Source organism: Haemorhous mexicanus, chromosome 29 (assembly GCF_027477595.1).
Source record: "Haemorhous mexicanus isolate bHaeMex1 chromosome 29, bHaeMex1.pri, whole genome shotgun sequence".
NCBI classification, from domain to species: Eukaryota; Metazoa; Chordata; class Aves; order Passeriformes; family Fringillidae; genus Haemorhous; species Haemorhous mexicanus.
Genome location: NC_082369.1, coordinates 5,785,820 through 5,800,584, shown reverse-complemented (window position 1 = coordinate 5,800,584; position 14,765 = coordinate 5,785,820). Strand labels below are relative to the sequence as shown.

The following is a 14,765-nucleotide window of genomic DNA, read 5'->3' as shown; positions in this document are numbered from 1 at the left end:
CCAATGAGCGGCGCGCGCGGCGGTGACGCCATTGGGGCGCGCGGAGCCGGCGCGGCCATGGCGGAGTTCCGGGCGCTCGGGCTGGCGCCGTGGCTGGCGGAGCAGGCCCGGCAGGTGGGGCTGCTCCGGCCCACGCCCGTGCAGGCCGCCTGCATCCCGGCCGTGCTGCAGGGTGAGCTCCCGGCCCGGGACGGCCATTGCCGGGCCCCGGGCCTTCCTCGGGAGCGCCGCTCCCGGTCCCCGTCCCACCCCCGGGAACGGCCCCTCGTGGGCCCCATCCCTCCTTCGGACCCGGCCGCTCGCCCTCCTTTTCCTTTTCTCCGGTCCCGGTTCGGCCGTTCTGCCTCCCGGTTCCCATTCCCCGATCCCGTTCCTGGTCTCGTTCCCTGTTCCCTGCTCCTGTTCCCATTCCCCGTTCCCGCTTCCTTTCCTCGGTCCCGTTCCCCGGTTCCCGTTCCCCGGTTCCCGTTCCCCGGTTCCCTTTCCCCGTTCCCCGGTTCCCTTTCCCCGTTCCCCGGTTCCCTTTCCCCGTTCCCCGATTCCCGTTCCCCGGTTCCCGTTGCCTGAGCCGCCCCCTCCCCGCAGGCCGGGACTGCCTGGGCTGTGCCCAGACGGGCAGCGGGAAGACGGCGGCGTTCGTGCTGCCGGTGCTGCACGTGCTGGCCCAGGACCCCTACGGCATCTTCTGCCTCGTGCTCACCCCCACCCGGTACCGGCACCGCGGGGAGCCGGGGGGAACCACAGACAGCCCTGGGGAACCGGGGACAGCCGGGGAACCGGGAGGAGCTCGGGGGAACCGGGGGGATCCCTGGGGGTACCGGGGGAGCCCTGGGGGTACCGGGAGGAGCTCTGGGGTACCGGGGGGATCCCTGGGGGTACCGGGGGGATCCCTGGGGGTACCGGGGGGAGCTCTGGGGGTACCGGGGGGAGCTCTGGGGGGTACCGGGGGGAGCTCTGGGGGTACCGGGGGGAGCTCTGGGGTACCGGGGGGAGCTCTGGGGGTACCGGGGGGATCCCTGGGGGTACCGGGGGGAGCTCTGGGGGTACCGGGGGGAGCCCTGGGGGTACCGGGGAGATCCGGGGGGATCCCTGGCGGTACCGGGGGGATCCCTGGGGGTACCGGGGGGATCCCTGGGGGTACCGGGGGGAGCTCTGGGGGTACCGGGGGGAGCTCTGGGGGTACCGGGGGGAGCTCTGGGGGTACCGGGGGGAGCTCTGGGGGTACCGGGGGGAGCTCTGGGGGTACCGGGGGGATCTCTGGGGTACCGGGGGAGCCCCCGGGCTGGCTGAGCCCCCGTTCCCCCCCCCCGTGCAGGGAGCTGGCGTACCAGATCGCCGAGCAGTTCCGGGTGCTGGGCAAACCCCTGGGCCTCAAGGACTGCGTGGTGGTGGGCGGCCTCGGTGAGTCTGGGGGTCCCTGCCCCGTCCCCAGTGCTCCCAGTGCTCCCAGTGCTCCCTTTCCCAGTGTTCCCGGTGTTCCCAGCCCATTCCCATGATGTCTCTCCTCTCACACATGGGGGCTCTGGCCCCCATTCGCAGCTTTCCCATCATTCCCAGTCTGTCTGTCTGTCTGTCCCCAGACATGGTGGCCCAGGCCCTGGCCCACATTCCCAGTCCATTCCCAGTGTTCCCATCATTCCCATCGTTCCCAGCCCATTCCCAGTCTGTCAGTCTGTCTGTCTGTCTGTCTGTCCCCAGACATGGTGGCCCAGGCCCTGGCCGACATTCCCAGCCCATTCCCATCATTCCCAGCCCCATTCCCAGCCCCATTCCCAGTCTGTCTGTCTGTCTGTCCCCAGACATGATGGCCCAGGCCCTGACCCTGGCCCCCATTCCCAGTGTTCCCAGCCCCATTCCCAGCCCCATTCCCAGTCTGTCTGTCTGTCTGTCCCCAGACATGGTGGCCCAGGCCCTGGCTGACATTCCCAGTCCATTCCCAGTGTTCCCAGCCCCATTCCCAGCCCATTCCCAGTCTGTCTGTCTGTCTGTCCCCAGACATGGTGGCCCAGGCCCTGGCCCTGGCCCGCCGGCCCCACGTGGTGGTGGCCACCCCCGGGCGCCTGGCCGACCACCTGCGCAGCTCCAGCACCTTCAGCCTGGCCAAGGTCAAGTTCCTGGTGAGTCCTGGGGGTCCTGGGGGGTCCCTCCATCCCTGGGGGCATTCCTGGGAATCCTGGGGGGTTCCCTGGGTGGGTTTCTGGGAATCCTGGGGGGTTCCTGGGTGGGTTTCTGGGGATCCTGGGGGGTTCCCTCCATCCCTGGGGGCATTTCCAAGAATCCTCCTGGGTTTCCTCAATCCCTGTTCCCTGGTGGATCCCTGGCACCCTGGGGTTTCCTTGGTGGATCCCCTGGTGGATCCCTGGTGGGTTCCCTGTGGATCCCTGGTGGGTTCCTTGTGGATCCCTGGCTCCCTGGTGGATTCCCTGTTGATCCCGGGTGGATCCCTGGGGTTCCCTGGTGGGTCCCTGGCTCCCTGTGGATCCCCTGGTGGATCCCCTGGTGGATCCCCTGGTGGATCCCTGGTGTTTCCCTGGGGTTTCCCTGTGGATTCCCTGTGGATCCCCTGGGGTTCCCTGTGGATTCCTGGAATCCTGGGGTTTCCCTGGTGCATTCCTTGGTGGATCCCTGGCAGCTCCCTGGCGTTTCCCTGTGGATCCCTGGCAGCTCCCTGGTGGATCCCTGGCTCCCTGCGGATCCCCTGGTGGATCCCTGCTGGGTTCCCGGTGGATCCCTGGTGGCTCCCTGGAGTTCCTCTGGTGGATCCCCTGGTGGATCCTTGGGGTTTCCATGTGGACCCCCTGTAGATCCCTGTCTCCCTGGGGTTTCCCTGGTGGATCCCCTGGGGTTTCCCTGGTGGATCCCTGGAATTCTGGGGTTTCCCTGGTGGATCCCCTGGTGGATCTCCTGGTGGATCCCTGGAATTCTGGGGTTTCCCTGGTGGATCCCCTGGGGTTCCCTGGTGGATCCCTGGAATTCTGGGGATCCCCTGGTGGATCCCTGGAATTCTGGGGTTTCCCTGGTGGCTCCCCTGGGGTTCCCTGGTGGATCCCTGGAATTCTGGGGATCCCCTGGTGGATCTCCTGGTGGATCCCTGGAATTCTGGGGTTTCCCTGGTGGATCCCCTGGGGTTCCCAGTGGATCCCAGTGGATCCCAGTGGATCCCCGTGCCCAGGTGCTGGACGAGGCCGACCGCCTGCTGGAGCAGGGCAGCGCCGACTTCAGCGCCGACCTGGAGCTGATCCTGGGCGCGGTGCCCGCGCGCCGCCAGACCCTGCTCTTCAGTGCCACCCTGACGGGCACCCTGTGCCACCTGCGGGCCCTGGCTGCCCACAGCCCCTTCTTCTGGGAGGCCCCGGCCCCGTGAGTGCCCGGCTGTGCCCCCGGCCGGCTGCTCCCGCTGCTCCCTCCTGGGCCAGGGCGCTGCCAGGGAGCTGGGGGGGGCTGGGGAATTCCTGAGGGGGGCTGGGGAATTCCTGAGGGGGCTGGGAGGGGGCTGGGGAATTCCTGAGGGGGCTGGGGAATTCCTGAGGGGGCTGGGGAATTCCTGAGGGGGCTGGGAAGGGGCTGGGGAATTCCTGAGGGGGCTGGGAAGGGCTGGGGAATTCCTGGGAGGGGGCTGGGGAATTCCTGAGGGGGCTGGGGAATTCCTGAGGGGGCTGGGAAGGGGCTGGGGAATTCCTGAGGGGGCTGGGAAGGGCTGGGGAATTCCTGGGAGGGGGCTGGGGAATTCCTGAGGGGGCTGGGAAGGGGCTGGGGAATTCCTGAGGGGGCTGGGAAGGGGCTGGGGAATTCCTGGGAGGGGGCTGGGGAATTCCTGAGGGGGCTGGGGAATTCCTGAGGGGGCTGGGAAGGGGCTGGGGAATCCTTGAGAGAGATGAGAAAGGGGTTGGAGAACTCTTAGGAGAGTTGGGAATTCCTGAGGGGGCTGGGAAGGGCTGGAGAATTCCTGGGAAGGGGCTGGGGAATTCCTGAGGGGGCTGGAAGGGCTGGAGAAATCCTTGAGAGAGATGAGAAAGGGATTGGAGAATTCTTGGGAGAGTTGGGAGTTCCTGAAGGGGCCGGGAAAGGGCTGAGAAATTCCTGAGAGATACAAGAAAGGGACTGGAGAACTCTTGAAAGAGTTGGGAATTCCTGAAGGGGCTGGAAGATTCCTGAGAGAGATGAGAAAGGGACTGGAGAACTCTTGAGAGAATTGGGAATTCCTGAAGGGGCTGAGAAGGGGCTGGAGAATTCCTGGGAAGGGGCTGGAGAATTCCTGAGGGGGCTGGGAAGGGACTGGAGAATTCTTGAGAGAGTTAGGAATTCCTGAGGGAGCTGGAAAAGGGCTGGGGAAATCTCTGGGATGGGGCTGGAAATCTCTGGGAAGGAGCTGGAGAATTCCTGAGGGAGATGAGAAAGGCACTGGAGAACTCTTGAGGGAGCTGGGAATTCCTGGGAAGGGGCTGGGAAATTTTTGGCAAGGAGCTGGAGAGTTCCTGAGGGGTTTGGGAAGGGGCCCAGCCTGGAGCAAAGCAGGATCAGGGGGACATTCCCAATCCCCACACGTCCCCAAGAGCAGGGGACAGCCAGGAGGCTCCCAGGGGACCCCAGGACAGGAGGGAGCAGCCCAGGGTGCTCCAGCTGGGACACAGCTGGAATTCCCCCTGGAAAGGGAGTCCAGGGGAGGGCTGGGCGTGGTGAGGGACGTGATGGGTGATCCTGGAGGGCTTTTCCAGCCTCAGGGATCCTGGAATTTCCCTGTTCCATTCCCTGCAGGGTGAGGACGGTGGAGGGGCTGGAGCAGAGGTACCTGCTGGTGCCCGAGGCCCTCAAGGACGCCTACCTGGTGCACCTGGTGCAGAGCTTCCAGGACCAGCACGAGGACTGGGCCATCATCATCTTCACCAAGACCTGCAAGTGAGAGCCCTCCTCCTTTTCCCTTTCCTCCCCCTTTTCCTCCTCCCTCTTTTCCTCCTTTTTTCCTCCTCCCTTTTTTCCTCCTCCTTTTTTTTTCCTCCTTTTTTTCCTCCTCCTTTTTTTCCTCCTCCCTTTTTTCCTCCTCCCTTTTTTTCCTCCTCCTTTTCCTCCTCCTCCTTTTCCTCCTCCTCTTTTTCCTCCTCCTCTTTTTCCTCCTCCTCTTTTTCCTCCTCCTCTTTTTCCTCCTCCTCTTTTTCCTCCTCCTCTTTTTCCTCCTCCTTTTCCTCCTCCTCCTCCCTTTTTCCTCCTCCTCCCTTTTTCCTCCTCCTCCTTTTTTCCTCCTCCTCCTTTTTTCCTCCTCCTCCTTTTTTCCTCCTCCCTTTTTTCCTCCTCCTTTTTTTCCTCCTCCTTTTTTCCTCCTCCCTTTTTTCCTCCTCCCTTTTTTCCTCCTCCCTTTTTTCCTCCTCCCTTTTTTCCTCCTCCCTTTTTTCCTCCTCCCTTTCTTCCTCCTCCTTTTTTGCCTCCTCCTTTTTTTCCTCCTCCTCCTTTTTTCCTCCTCCTCCTCCTTTTTTCCTCCTCCTCCTCCTTTTTTTCCTCCTCCTCCTCCTTTTTTCCTCCTCCTCCTTTTTTCCTCCTCCTCCTTTTCCTTCTTTTCCTCCCCCTTTCCTCCTCCCTGGCACAGTTTTCCCACCCCTGGAATTCTCCCAGGCCCTGTTGGAGCCCCCTGGGATAGTGGGAGGTGTCTTAAAAGAGAAGAAAAATGAGGATTTTGGGAATTACACCCAAAAATGAGAGGTGTCCCTGCCTGTCCCTCCCCTGGAATTGTCCCAGGATATTCTGGAGCCCCCTGGGATAGTGGGAGGTGTTTTAAAGGAGGAGCAAAATGAGGATTTTGGGAATTAGACCCAGAAACAGGAGGTGTCCCTGGAGCTGTCCCAGTCCCTGCCTGTCCCAGCTCTGCCCTGCCCCATCCCCTCTCTGCACCCTGAGCGTTCTCCTGATTTCTTTCCTCCCTCCCAGGGACTGCCAGGTGCTGAACATGATGCTGAGGAAGTTCAGCTTCCCCTCGGTGGCTCTGCACTCCATGATGAAGCAGGTGAGGGCCCCAGGGCCCTGCCAGGGGCCTGCTCCCTGCTGGCATTCTCTCCCAGCCCTCACCTGGGAATTTTCTCCTCCCAGAAACAGAGATTTGCAGCTTTGGCCAAGTTCAAGTCCAGCATCTTCAAAATCCTCATTGCCACTGACGTGGCTGCCAGGTAAAGCAAAGCTCTCCCACCTGGGATTGTCCTCCAGAACCAGCTTAGGCTGAGCTTAGCAAGATCAGACCCCCAAATGCTCCAGATCTGGGTGGGACAGGCTCTTCCAGCTGGGATTGTCCTCCAGAACCAGCTTGGGCTGAGCTTAGCAAGACCAGACCCTCCAATGGCCCAGGTCTGGGTGGGACAGGCTCTTCCCACCTGGGATTGTGCACCAGAGTCAATTTAGGCTGAGCTTAGCAAGACCAGACCCCCAAATGCTCCAGGTCTGGGTGGGACAGGCTCTTCCAGCTGGGATTGTGCACCAGAACCAGCTTGGGCTGAGCTTAGCAAGACCAGACCCTCCAATGCCCCAGGTCTGGGTGGGACAGGCTCTCCCACCTGGGATTGTTCAGCAGAACCAATTTAGGCTGAGCTTAGCAAGATCAGACCCCCAAATGCCCCAGGTCTGGGTGGGACAGGCTCTCCCACCTGGGATTGTGCACCAGAACCAGCTTAGGCTGAGCTTAGCAAGACCAGACCCTCCAATGGCCCAGGTCTGGGTGGGACAGGCTCTTCCACCTGGGTTTGTGCACCAGAACTAGTTTAGGCTGAGCTTAGCAAGATCAGACCCCCCCAGTGCCCCAAATCTGGGTGGGACAGGCTCTTCCACCTGGGATTGTGCACCAGAGTCAATTTAGGCTGAGCTTAGCAAGACCAGACCCCCAAATGCTCCAGATCTGGGTGGGACAGGCTCTCCCACCTGGGATTGTGCACCAGAACCAGCTTAGGCTGAGCTTAGCAAGACCAGACCCTCCAATGGCCCAGGTCTGGGTGGGACAGGCTCTTCCACCTGGGATTGTGCACCAGAGTCAATTTAGGCTGAGCTTAGCAAGACCAGACCCCCAAATGCTCCAGGTCTGGGTGGGACAGGCTCTCCCACCTGGGATTGTGCACCAGAACCAGCTTAGGCTGAGCTTAGCAAGATCAGACCCTCCAATGGCCCAGATCTGGGTGGGACAGGCTCTCCCACCTGGGATTGTCCTCCAGATCCAGCTTAGGCTGAGCTTAGCAAGATCAGACCTTCCAGTGCCCCAGGTCTGGGTGGGACAGGCTCTTCCCAGCCTGTCTGAGCTGGGCTTTGGAGCCTGGGGGTGCCCAGGGAGGGTTTGGGGGGTCCTGGGGCTGCCAGGGAGCAGCTCCAAGGGGACAGGGAATTGTTGAGCTGGGGGGAGTTTGGGAATTGCTGAGCTGGGAGGAGTTTGGGAATTGCTGAGCTGGGGGGAGTTTGGGAATTGCTGAGCTGGGAGGAGTTTGGGAATTGTTGAGTTGAGGAATTGTTGAGTTGGGGAATTGGGGAGCTCTGTGGAAGAGAAATCAGGGAATTGCTGAACTCTGTGAGGGAGGAATCAGGGAATTGCTGAACTCTGTGAGGGAGGAATCAGGGAATTGCTGAACTCTGTGAGGAAGAAGCTGGGGAATTGTTGTGAGGAAGGAATTTATTCTCCAATCAGCCAATAAAGATTTTATCCACGGGAATCTGGGGGTTTGGGGGAAGCAGGGATGGAGCAGATCCCTGGCCCAGTGCAGGTGTCCCTGCCCAAGCACTGGGTGGGTTTTGGGGTCCCTCCCCCCCAAACCCCTGTGCCATTTGACAATTCCATGCTGTTTAAGCTGTTTTTCCACCCCTGGGTGGTTTTTCCCCCTGGATTGCAGAGGTTTGGACATCCCTGCAGTGCAGGTTGTCATCAACCACAACACCCCAGGGCTGCCCAAGATCTACATCCACCGTGTGGGACGGACAGCACGGGCAGGTCAGGGGGGCACCGGGGGGTCCCAGCCCCCAGGGAGGGGCTGGGGGGTCCCAGGAGTGCCCCCAGCCCACCCTCAGCAGCGTGGGCAGCACCTGGGAGGGAGGGGAAGGATCAGGAGAATGCTCAGGGGGCAGAGAGGGGATGGGCAGGGACGGGGACAGCTCCTGAGGGGGGACACTGGGACAGCTCCAGGGACACCTCCTGTTTCTGTCTTTAATTCCCCAAATCCTCACTTTTCTTCTCTTTTAAAACACCTCCCCCTATCCCAGGGTGCTCCAGAATAACCTGGGACAATTCCAGGGGTGGAGAAACTGGGACAGTTCTAGGGACACCTCCCGTTTTTGTGTGTAATTCCCAAAATCCTCCTTTTTCCCCTCTTTTATGACACCTCCCACTATCCCAGGGGGCTCCAGAATAACCTGGGACAATTCCTGGGGTGGGACAGGCAGGGACACCTCCCATTTCTGGGTGTCATTCCCCAAATCCTCACTTTTCTCCTCTTTTAAAACACCTCCCACTATCCCAGGAGGCTCCAAAATAACCTGGGACAATTCCAGGGGTGGGGAAACTGGGACAGTTCCAGGGACACCTCCCATTTTTGGGTGTAATTCCCAAAATCTTCACTTTTCTCCTCTTTTATGACACCTCCAACAACCCTGAGGTGCTCCAGAATATTCTGGGATAACTCCAGGGGTGGGACAGGCAGGGACACCTCCCATTTCTGGGTGTCATTCCCCAAATCTCATTTTTCTCCTCCTTTAAGACCTTTCCCAGTGCTCCAGAATAACCTGGGACAATTCCAGGGACACCTGGACACCTCCCATTTCTGGGTGTCATTCCCCAAATCCTCCTTTTCCCCCTCTTTTATGACACCTCCCACTATCCCAGGGGGCTCCAGAATATCCTGGGATAATTCCAGGGGTGGGACAGGCAGGGACACCTCCCATTTCTGGGTGTCATTCCCCAAATCCTCCTTTCCCTCCTTTCAGACCCCTCTGGGATCTCTGGGGTCCTGCCCTGGGTGTGTCAGGGGGGGGTCACACCTCCCTGCTGGCTTAATGGGATTTTCAGAGCCAGAAGAGCTCTCCCAGTGTGGCTGCTGGGCACGGAGGGTTGGGAGTGCCCTGGCTCCGTCCCCCTCTGCCCACCAGGATTGCCCCATGCCTGCTTTTAACCCTTTCAGGGAGGAAGGGCCTGGCCATCACCCTGGTGACACAGTATGACATCCACCTGGTGCACGCCATCGAGGAGGAGATCAGTGAGTGCCCTTCCCCTTCCCCTTCCCTTCCCAAACCTTCCCCTTCCCCTTCCCCTTCCCCTTCCCCTTCCCCTTCCCCTTCCCCTTCCCCTTCCCCTTCCCCTTCCCCTTCCCCTTCCCCTTCCCCTTCCCCTTCCCCTTCCCCTTCCCCTTCCCCTTCCCCTTCCCCTTCCCCTTCCCCTTCCCCTTCCCCTTCCCCTTCCCCTTCCCCTCCCCTTCCCAAACCTTCCCAAACCTTCCCAAACCTTCCCAAACCTTCCCAAACCTTCCCTTCCCAAACCTTCCCAATCCCTGATCTGGGATCACCCCCAGGAGATCCCCCTGGTGACCCCAGGGCTGGGCTGGGTGTCCCCCTGAGGGCTGGGTTTGTGACCCTCTGTGTGTCCCTGAGGGTTGGGTTTGTGACCCTCGTGTCCCCCCTGTCCCCAGAGCTGCAGCTGCAGGGGTTCTGTGTCCCTGAGGGCTGGGTTGTGACCCTCTGTGTCCCCTGTCCCCTGAGGGTTGGGTTGTGACCCTCTGTGTGTCCCTGAGGGTTGTGATGTGACCCTCGTGTCCCCCCTGTCCCCAGAGCTGCAGCTGCAGGAGTTCTCTGTGCAGGAGCAGCTGGTGCTGGACATCCTGACCCAAGTGAACGTCACCAGGCGCGAGTGTGACATCGTGAGTGGCCCTGGGGCTGGGGGAGCCTTTGGGGTCCCCCCGGCCTTTTTGGGGGGTTTCCCACCTTTTCAGGGGTTTTGGTGCCCAGGGCTGAGTCTGTGGCTCTGCTGCTCTTCCCCCTGCCAGGAGCTGGAGGGGATGGACTTTGATGAGAAGAAGGAAATCAATAAGAGGAAGCAGATGATCCTGGAGGGGAAGGTGAGAGCTGCGGCCTTGGCAGCTGGTACAGCGTGGGGAGGGGACATGGCTGTCCCTGGTGTCCCCGGTGTCCCCAGTGTTCCCATCCCCAGTGTCCCCATCCTGTGTCCCCGCTGTCCCCACCCCAGTGTCCCTTGTGTCCCTGTCCCCGGTGTCCCCAGTGTCCCCAGTGTCCCCAGTGTCCCCAGTGTCCCTGTCCCCAGTGCCTCCAGTGTCCCCATCCCCGGTGTCCCCAGTGTCCCTGTCCCCATCCCCAGTGTCCCCAGTGCCCCCCAGTGTCCCTGTCCCCAGTGTCCATGTCCCCGGTGTCCACAGTGCCCCGCAGTGTCCCTGGTGTCCCCATCCTGTGTCCCCGGTGCCCTGCGCTGTCCCCTGTGTCCCCAGTGTCCCTGTCCCTATCCCCGGTGTCCCCAGTGTTCCAGTGTCCCCAGTGTCCCCGTGTCCCTGTCCCTATCCCAGTGTCCCCAGTGTCCCCAGTGTCCCCGTGTCCCTGTCCCTATCCCAGTGTCCCCAGTGTCCCAGTGTCCCTGTCCCTATCCCAGTGTCCCTGCTGTCCCCGTGTCCGTGTCCCTATCCCAGTGTCCCCAGTGTCCCCGTGTCCCCAGTGTCCCAGTGTCCCTGTCCCTATCCCAGTGTCCCTGCTGTCCCAGTGTCCCTGTCCCTATCCCAGTGTCCCCCTGTCCCTGCTGTCCCCAGTGTCCCTGCTGTCCCCGTGTCCCTGTCCTTATCCCAGTGTCCCCCTGTCCCTGCTGTCCCCAGTGTCCCTGTCCCTATCCCAGTGTCCCTGTCCCCAGTGTCCCCGTGTCCCTGTCCCTGCTGTCCCAGTGTCCCCGTGTCCCTATCCCAGTGTCCCCGTGTCCCTATCCCAGTGTCCCTGCTGTCCCCAGTGTCCCCGTGTCCCTGCTGTCCCCAGTGTCCCCATGTCCCTATCCCAGTGTCCCCGTGTCCCTGTCCCCAGTGTCCCTGTCCCTATCCCTGTGTCCCCGTGTCCCTGTCCCCAGTGTCCCCGTGTCCCTATCCCAGTGTCCCCGTGTCCCTATCCCAGTGTCCCTGCTGTCCCCAGTGTCCCCGTGTCCCTGTCCCCATTGTCCCCGTGTCCCTGTCCCCAGGACCCGGAGCGGCGGGCGCGGCGCCGGGCGGAGCTGGGGCGGATCCGGAGCCGGAACCGGGAGTGCCGGGAGAAGCTGCAGCAGCGCCTGCAACGGAGGAGGCAGCTGCAGCTGCAGGGGAAACTGCAGCGCAGGATGGAGAGGAGGAGGAGGAGGAGGATGGACCAGGACAAGGACAGGGACAAGGACAAGGAGGAGGAGGAGGAGCAGTGACACGGCTGGGCCTGGCCTGGAGTGCCCTGGGATTGCTGCTGCTGTGGGAAAATTGGGATTGGACACTGGACTGTGGGAAAAGGGAAGAATCCCAGAACCCTTGGGATTGGGATTGGGATGGGGATGGGGATGGGGATGGGGATGGGGATGGGGATGGGGATGGGGAGGAGCCCAGGGCTCATCCAGGGGCAGCCACAGCTTCTCTGGGAATTCCAGCCAGGAATTCCTGCCCAAATCCCACCCAGATTCCCCTTTCCAGTTTAAATCCATTCCTTGGGCCCTGGGATTCCCAAATCCCAAATCCATTCCCTGGGATTCCCAAATCCCAAATCATTCCTTGGGCCCTGGAATTCCCAAATCCATTCCCTGGGCCCTGGAATTCCCAAATCCCAAATCCATTCCCTGTGCCCTGGGATTCCCAAATCCCAAATCCATTCCCTGGGATTCCCAAATCCCAAATCCATTCCCTGGGATTCCCAAATCCCAAATCCATTCCCTGGAATTCCCAAATCCCAAATCCATTCCCTGGAATTCCCAGATCCCAAATCCATTCCCTGGGCCCTCCACCCCTCATCCCAAATCCTCTCCAGCTCCTCTGGGACTCCCTGCCCCTCTGGAAGCAGCTCCAAGTTTTCCCTGGATCCCCCATTTGCACTCAGGGGGTTTCCAGCAGGTTTTCCTTGCTCATCCTGCTCTCCCCGTGATTAATTTCTCCCCTCATTAACGCTCTGGCTGGGCTGTGAATAATTAAAATCCTCATTAGTGAGGCCTCAGCCAGGAGGGGGCTGGGATGGAGCTGCTGCCAGACACAAAAATGCACAAAAAGCACAAAAATGCACAAAAAGCTGCAGCCAGACCCAAAAACGCATCTTTGTCACCTTTGCAGCACAAGATTGTCCCCCCTGGAAGCACAAATTAAGGAATTCATCAGGGTGGTCAGGTTAATGAGGAATTCATCAGGGTGATCAGGTTAATGAGGAATTCATCAGGGTGATCAGGAATTCATCAGGAATCCATCAGGGCTGCAGAGGCCCCAGAGGGAGGTGTGGGTGCCCCAGCTGTGAAACAACCAAAAAATGAACCAAATCCTCTGGGATTGGGGCTGGGATTGGAACCAAATCCTCTGGGATTGGAACCAAATAAATCCTCTGGGATTGGAACCCAAATCCTCTGGGATTGGGGCTGGGATTGGAACCAAATAAATCCTCTGGGATTGGAACCCAAATCCTCTGGGATTGGGGCTGGGATTGGAACCCAAATCCTCTGGAATTGGAACCCAAATCCTCTGGGATTGGGGCTGGAATTGGAACCCAAATCCTCTGGGATTGGAACTCAAATCCTCTGGGATTGGAACCCAAATCCTCTGGGATGGGGGCTGGGATTGGAACCAAATCCTCTGGGATTGGAACCCAAATCCTCTGGGATTGGAACCCAGATCCTCTGGGATGGGGGCTCTGGACCAGCCCAGGGAGGTTTTGTCCTGGCTGGGGCCGGGTTTGAGGGAGGTGCTGGAGAGAAATGGGATTGAGCAGGGAGGAAGGAGGGAATCCTTTGTGACCAGCCCCATCCATCCCAGCCTGGAGAAGGATTTTATTTATTCCCAAATGCTGAGCACAGGCCTGGGCTGGTCACAACGCATTTCCAGAAGGTTCTGGCAGGGATGAGATGGCTCCAGGCCAGGGAGGGGACACTGGGCAGGGCCTGGGGGAGCTCAGGGCTGGCCCAAACCTGCTGTGGAAATAATTTTGTGTCAATTTTGTGTGGTTTTGTGTCAGTTCTGTGTCAGTTTGCAATGGAATCAGCACACGCTGATCGGATCTGCTGCGTCCAAAACAGACACAAAGAAAAGTTTGGAAATTTCTGACCAAACAGCCAAAGAAAGCTTTGAAATAAAGGAAATCAAGAGGTGAGGCAGCAAGAGGAGTGATGCTTAAAATAAAAGAGGGGAAGTTGTGGGGAAGCACAGCCAGGCCTGGCTCGATTGCAGAGGCTGCACAACATCGGGGGGAGCTCCCAAACCTCTGGGGAAACTCCAGAATTTCTGGGATAGCTCTGAAACTTCTGAGATTCATCCCGAATTTCTGGGGTAACTCCCACTCTGAAACTTGTGGGGTCACTCCCAAGCTTCTGAGATCACTCCCAGGTTTCTGGGGTTACTCCCAAATTTCTGAGGTTCTCCCAAACTTCTGAGATTACTCCCAAATTTCTGGGTTAACACCCAAATTTCTGAGGTTACTCCTAAATTTATGGGGTTTCTCCCACTTTGAAACTTGTGGGGTAACTCCCAAACTTCTGAGATTACTCCCAAATTTCTGGGGTAACTCCCAGATTTCAGAGGTTCTCCCAAATTTCTGAGGTTACTCCCAAATTTCTGGGGTAACTCCTGAATTTCTGGGGTACTCCCAAACTTCTGAGGTTCTCCCTAATTTCTGAGGTTACTCCCAAATTTATGGGGTTTCTCCCACTTTGAAACTTGTGGGGTCACTCCCAGATTTCTGAGATCACTCCCAGATTTCTGAGATCACTCCCAGATTTCTGAGATCACTCCCAAACTTCTGAGGTTCTCCCAAACTTCTGAGGTTCTCCCAAACTTCTGAGGTTCTCCCAAACTTCTGAGGTTCTCCCAAATTTCTGAGATCACTCCCAAATTTCTGGGGTAACTCCCAAATTTCTGGGGTCCTCCCCAGCCCCTCAGTGTCCCCAGCTGTCCCCAGCCCCCCCTGCTGTCCCTGAGCCCAGCTGGGCCCTGTCCCTGTCCCTGTCCCCCACAGCAGAACATCCCTGGGGGCTTCCCAGCACGAAAGGGACCAAAAAAAGAATCCAAACCCCAAAAGCAGCTGAGATTTGCTCTGTTTAATTTCAATTAACCTCAGAGGTGCCAGCCCAGCAGCTCGGTGCCCTCAGGGATGTCCCTTGTCCCAAATTCTTCCTGCTCAGCCCCAAGTCCTCAAATCCTGCTCAGCTCATCCAGGCTGTGAAAATGCAGATTTTTTTCCCTCTGGGCAAATCCAGAATTTTCCTTCCCTGGGTTGCTCCAGGGGCTGGGAACACCCAGGAGGAAGAGGAAGAGGAGGAAGTGGTGCTGGCTGTGCCCAGCTCCTCCTGCCCAGCCAGGATCTGCAAAAGGCAAGTGGTTCCTAAAAAACTACAGAAAAACCAACAAAAAAATCAACAGAAAAATCAAAAATCCCCCCCAAGGGCTCGGCCCCTTCCCCTTAGAAAATGTAAAAACCTGGGGGACAGGTGGGGGGTGGCAGCAGGGGGGTGGCACGGGCACAGCTGGCACCTCTGGGCTGTGCCAGGGCAGGGCCAGAGGGCTCTGGCTGCAGCTCAGGGGCTCCCTGGAGAGAACTTGGGGGTTCAGGGGCTCCCTGGAGAGAACTTG

The 14,765-nt window shown here is 59.5% G+C and overlaps 1 protein-coding gene across 1 annotated transcript; it reads left to right on the top strand.

The window, feature by feature from the left end:
• The first annotated feature begins 32 nt into the window (after positions 1-32).
• Positions 33-13,298, top strand: DDX49 (DEAD-box helicase 49). Its single transcript, XM_059869731.1, has 13 exons — positions 33-172; positions 586-709; positions 1,316-1,401; positions 1,996-2,117; positions 3,173-3,360; positions 4,756-4,896; positions 5,917-5,992; positions 6,076-6,152; positions 7,848-7,945; positions 9,129-9,203; positions 9,772-9,860; positions 9,987-10,058; positions 11,168-13,298. Exons 1-13 carry the CDS (start codon positions 58-60, stop codon positions 11,378-11,380), a joined length of 1,476 nt encoding a protein of 491 aa, XP_059725714.1. The 5' UTR covers positions 33-57; the 3' UTR covers positions 11,381-13,298.
• Positions 13,299-14,765: the final 1,467 nt, after the last annotated feature.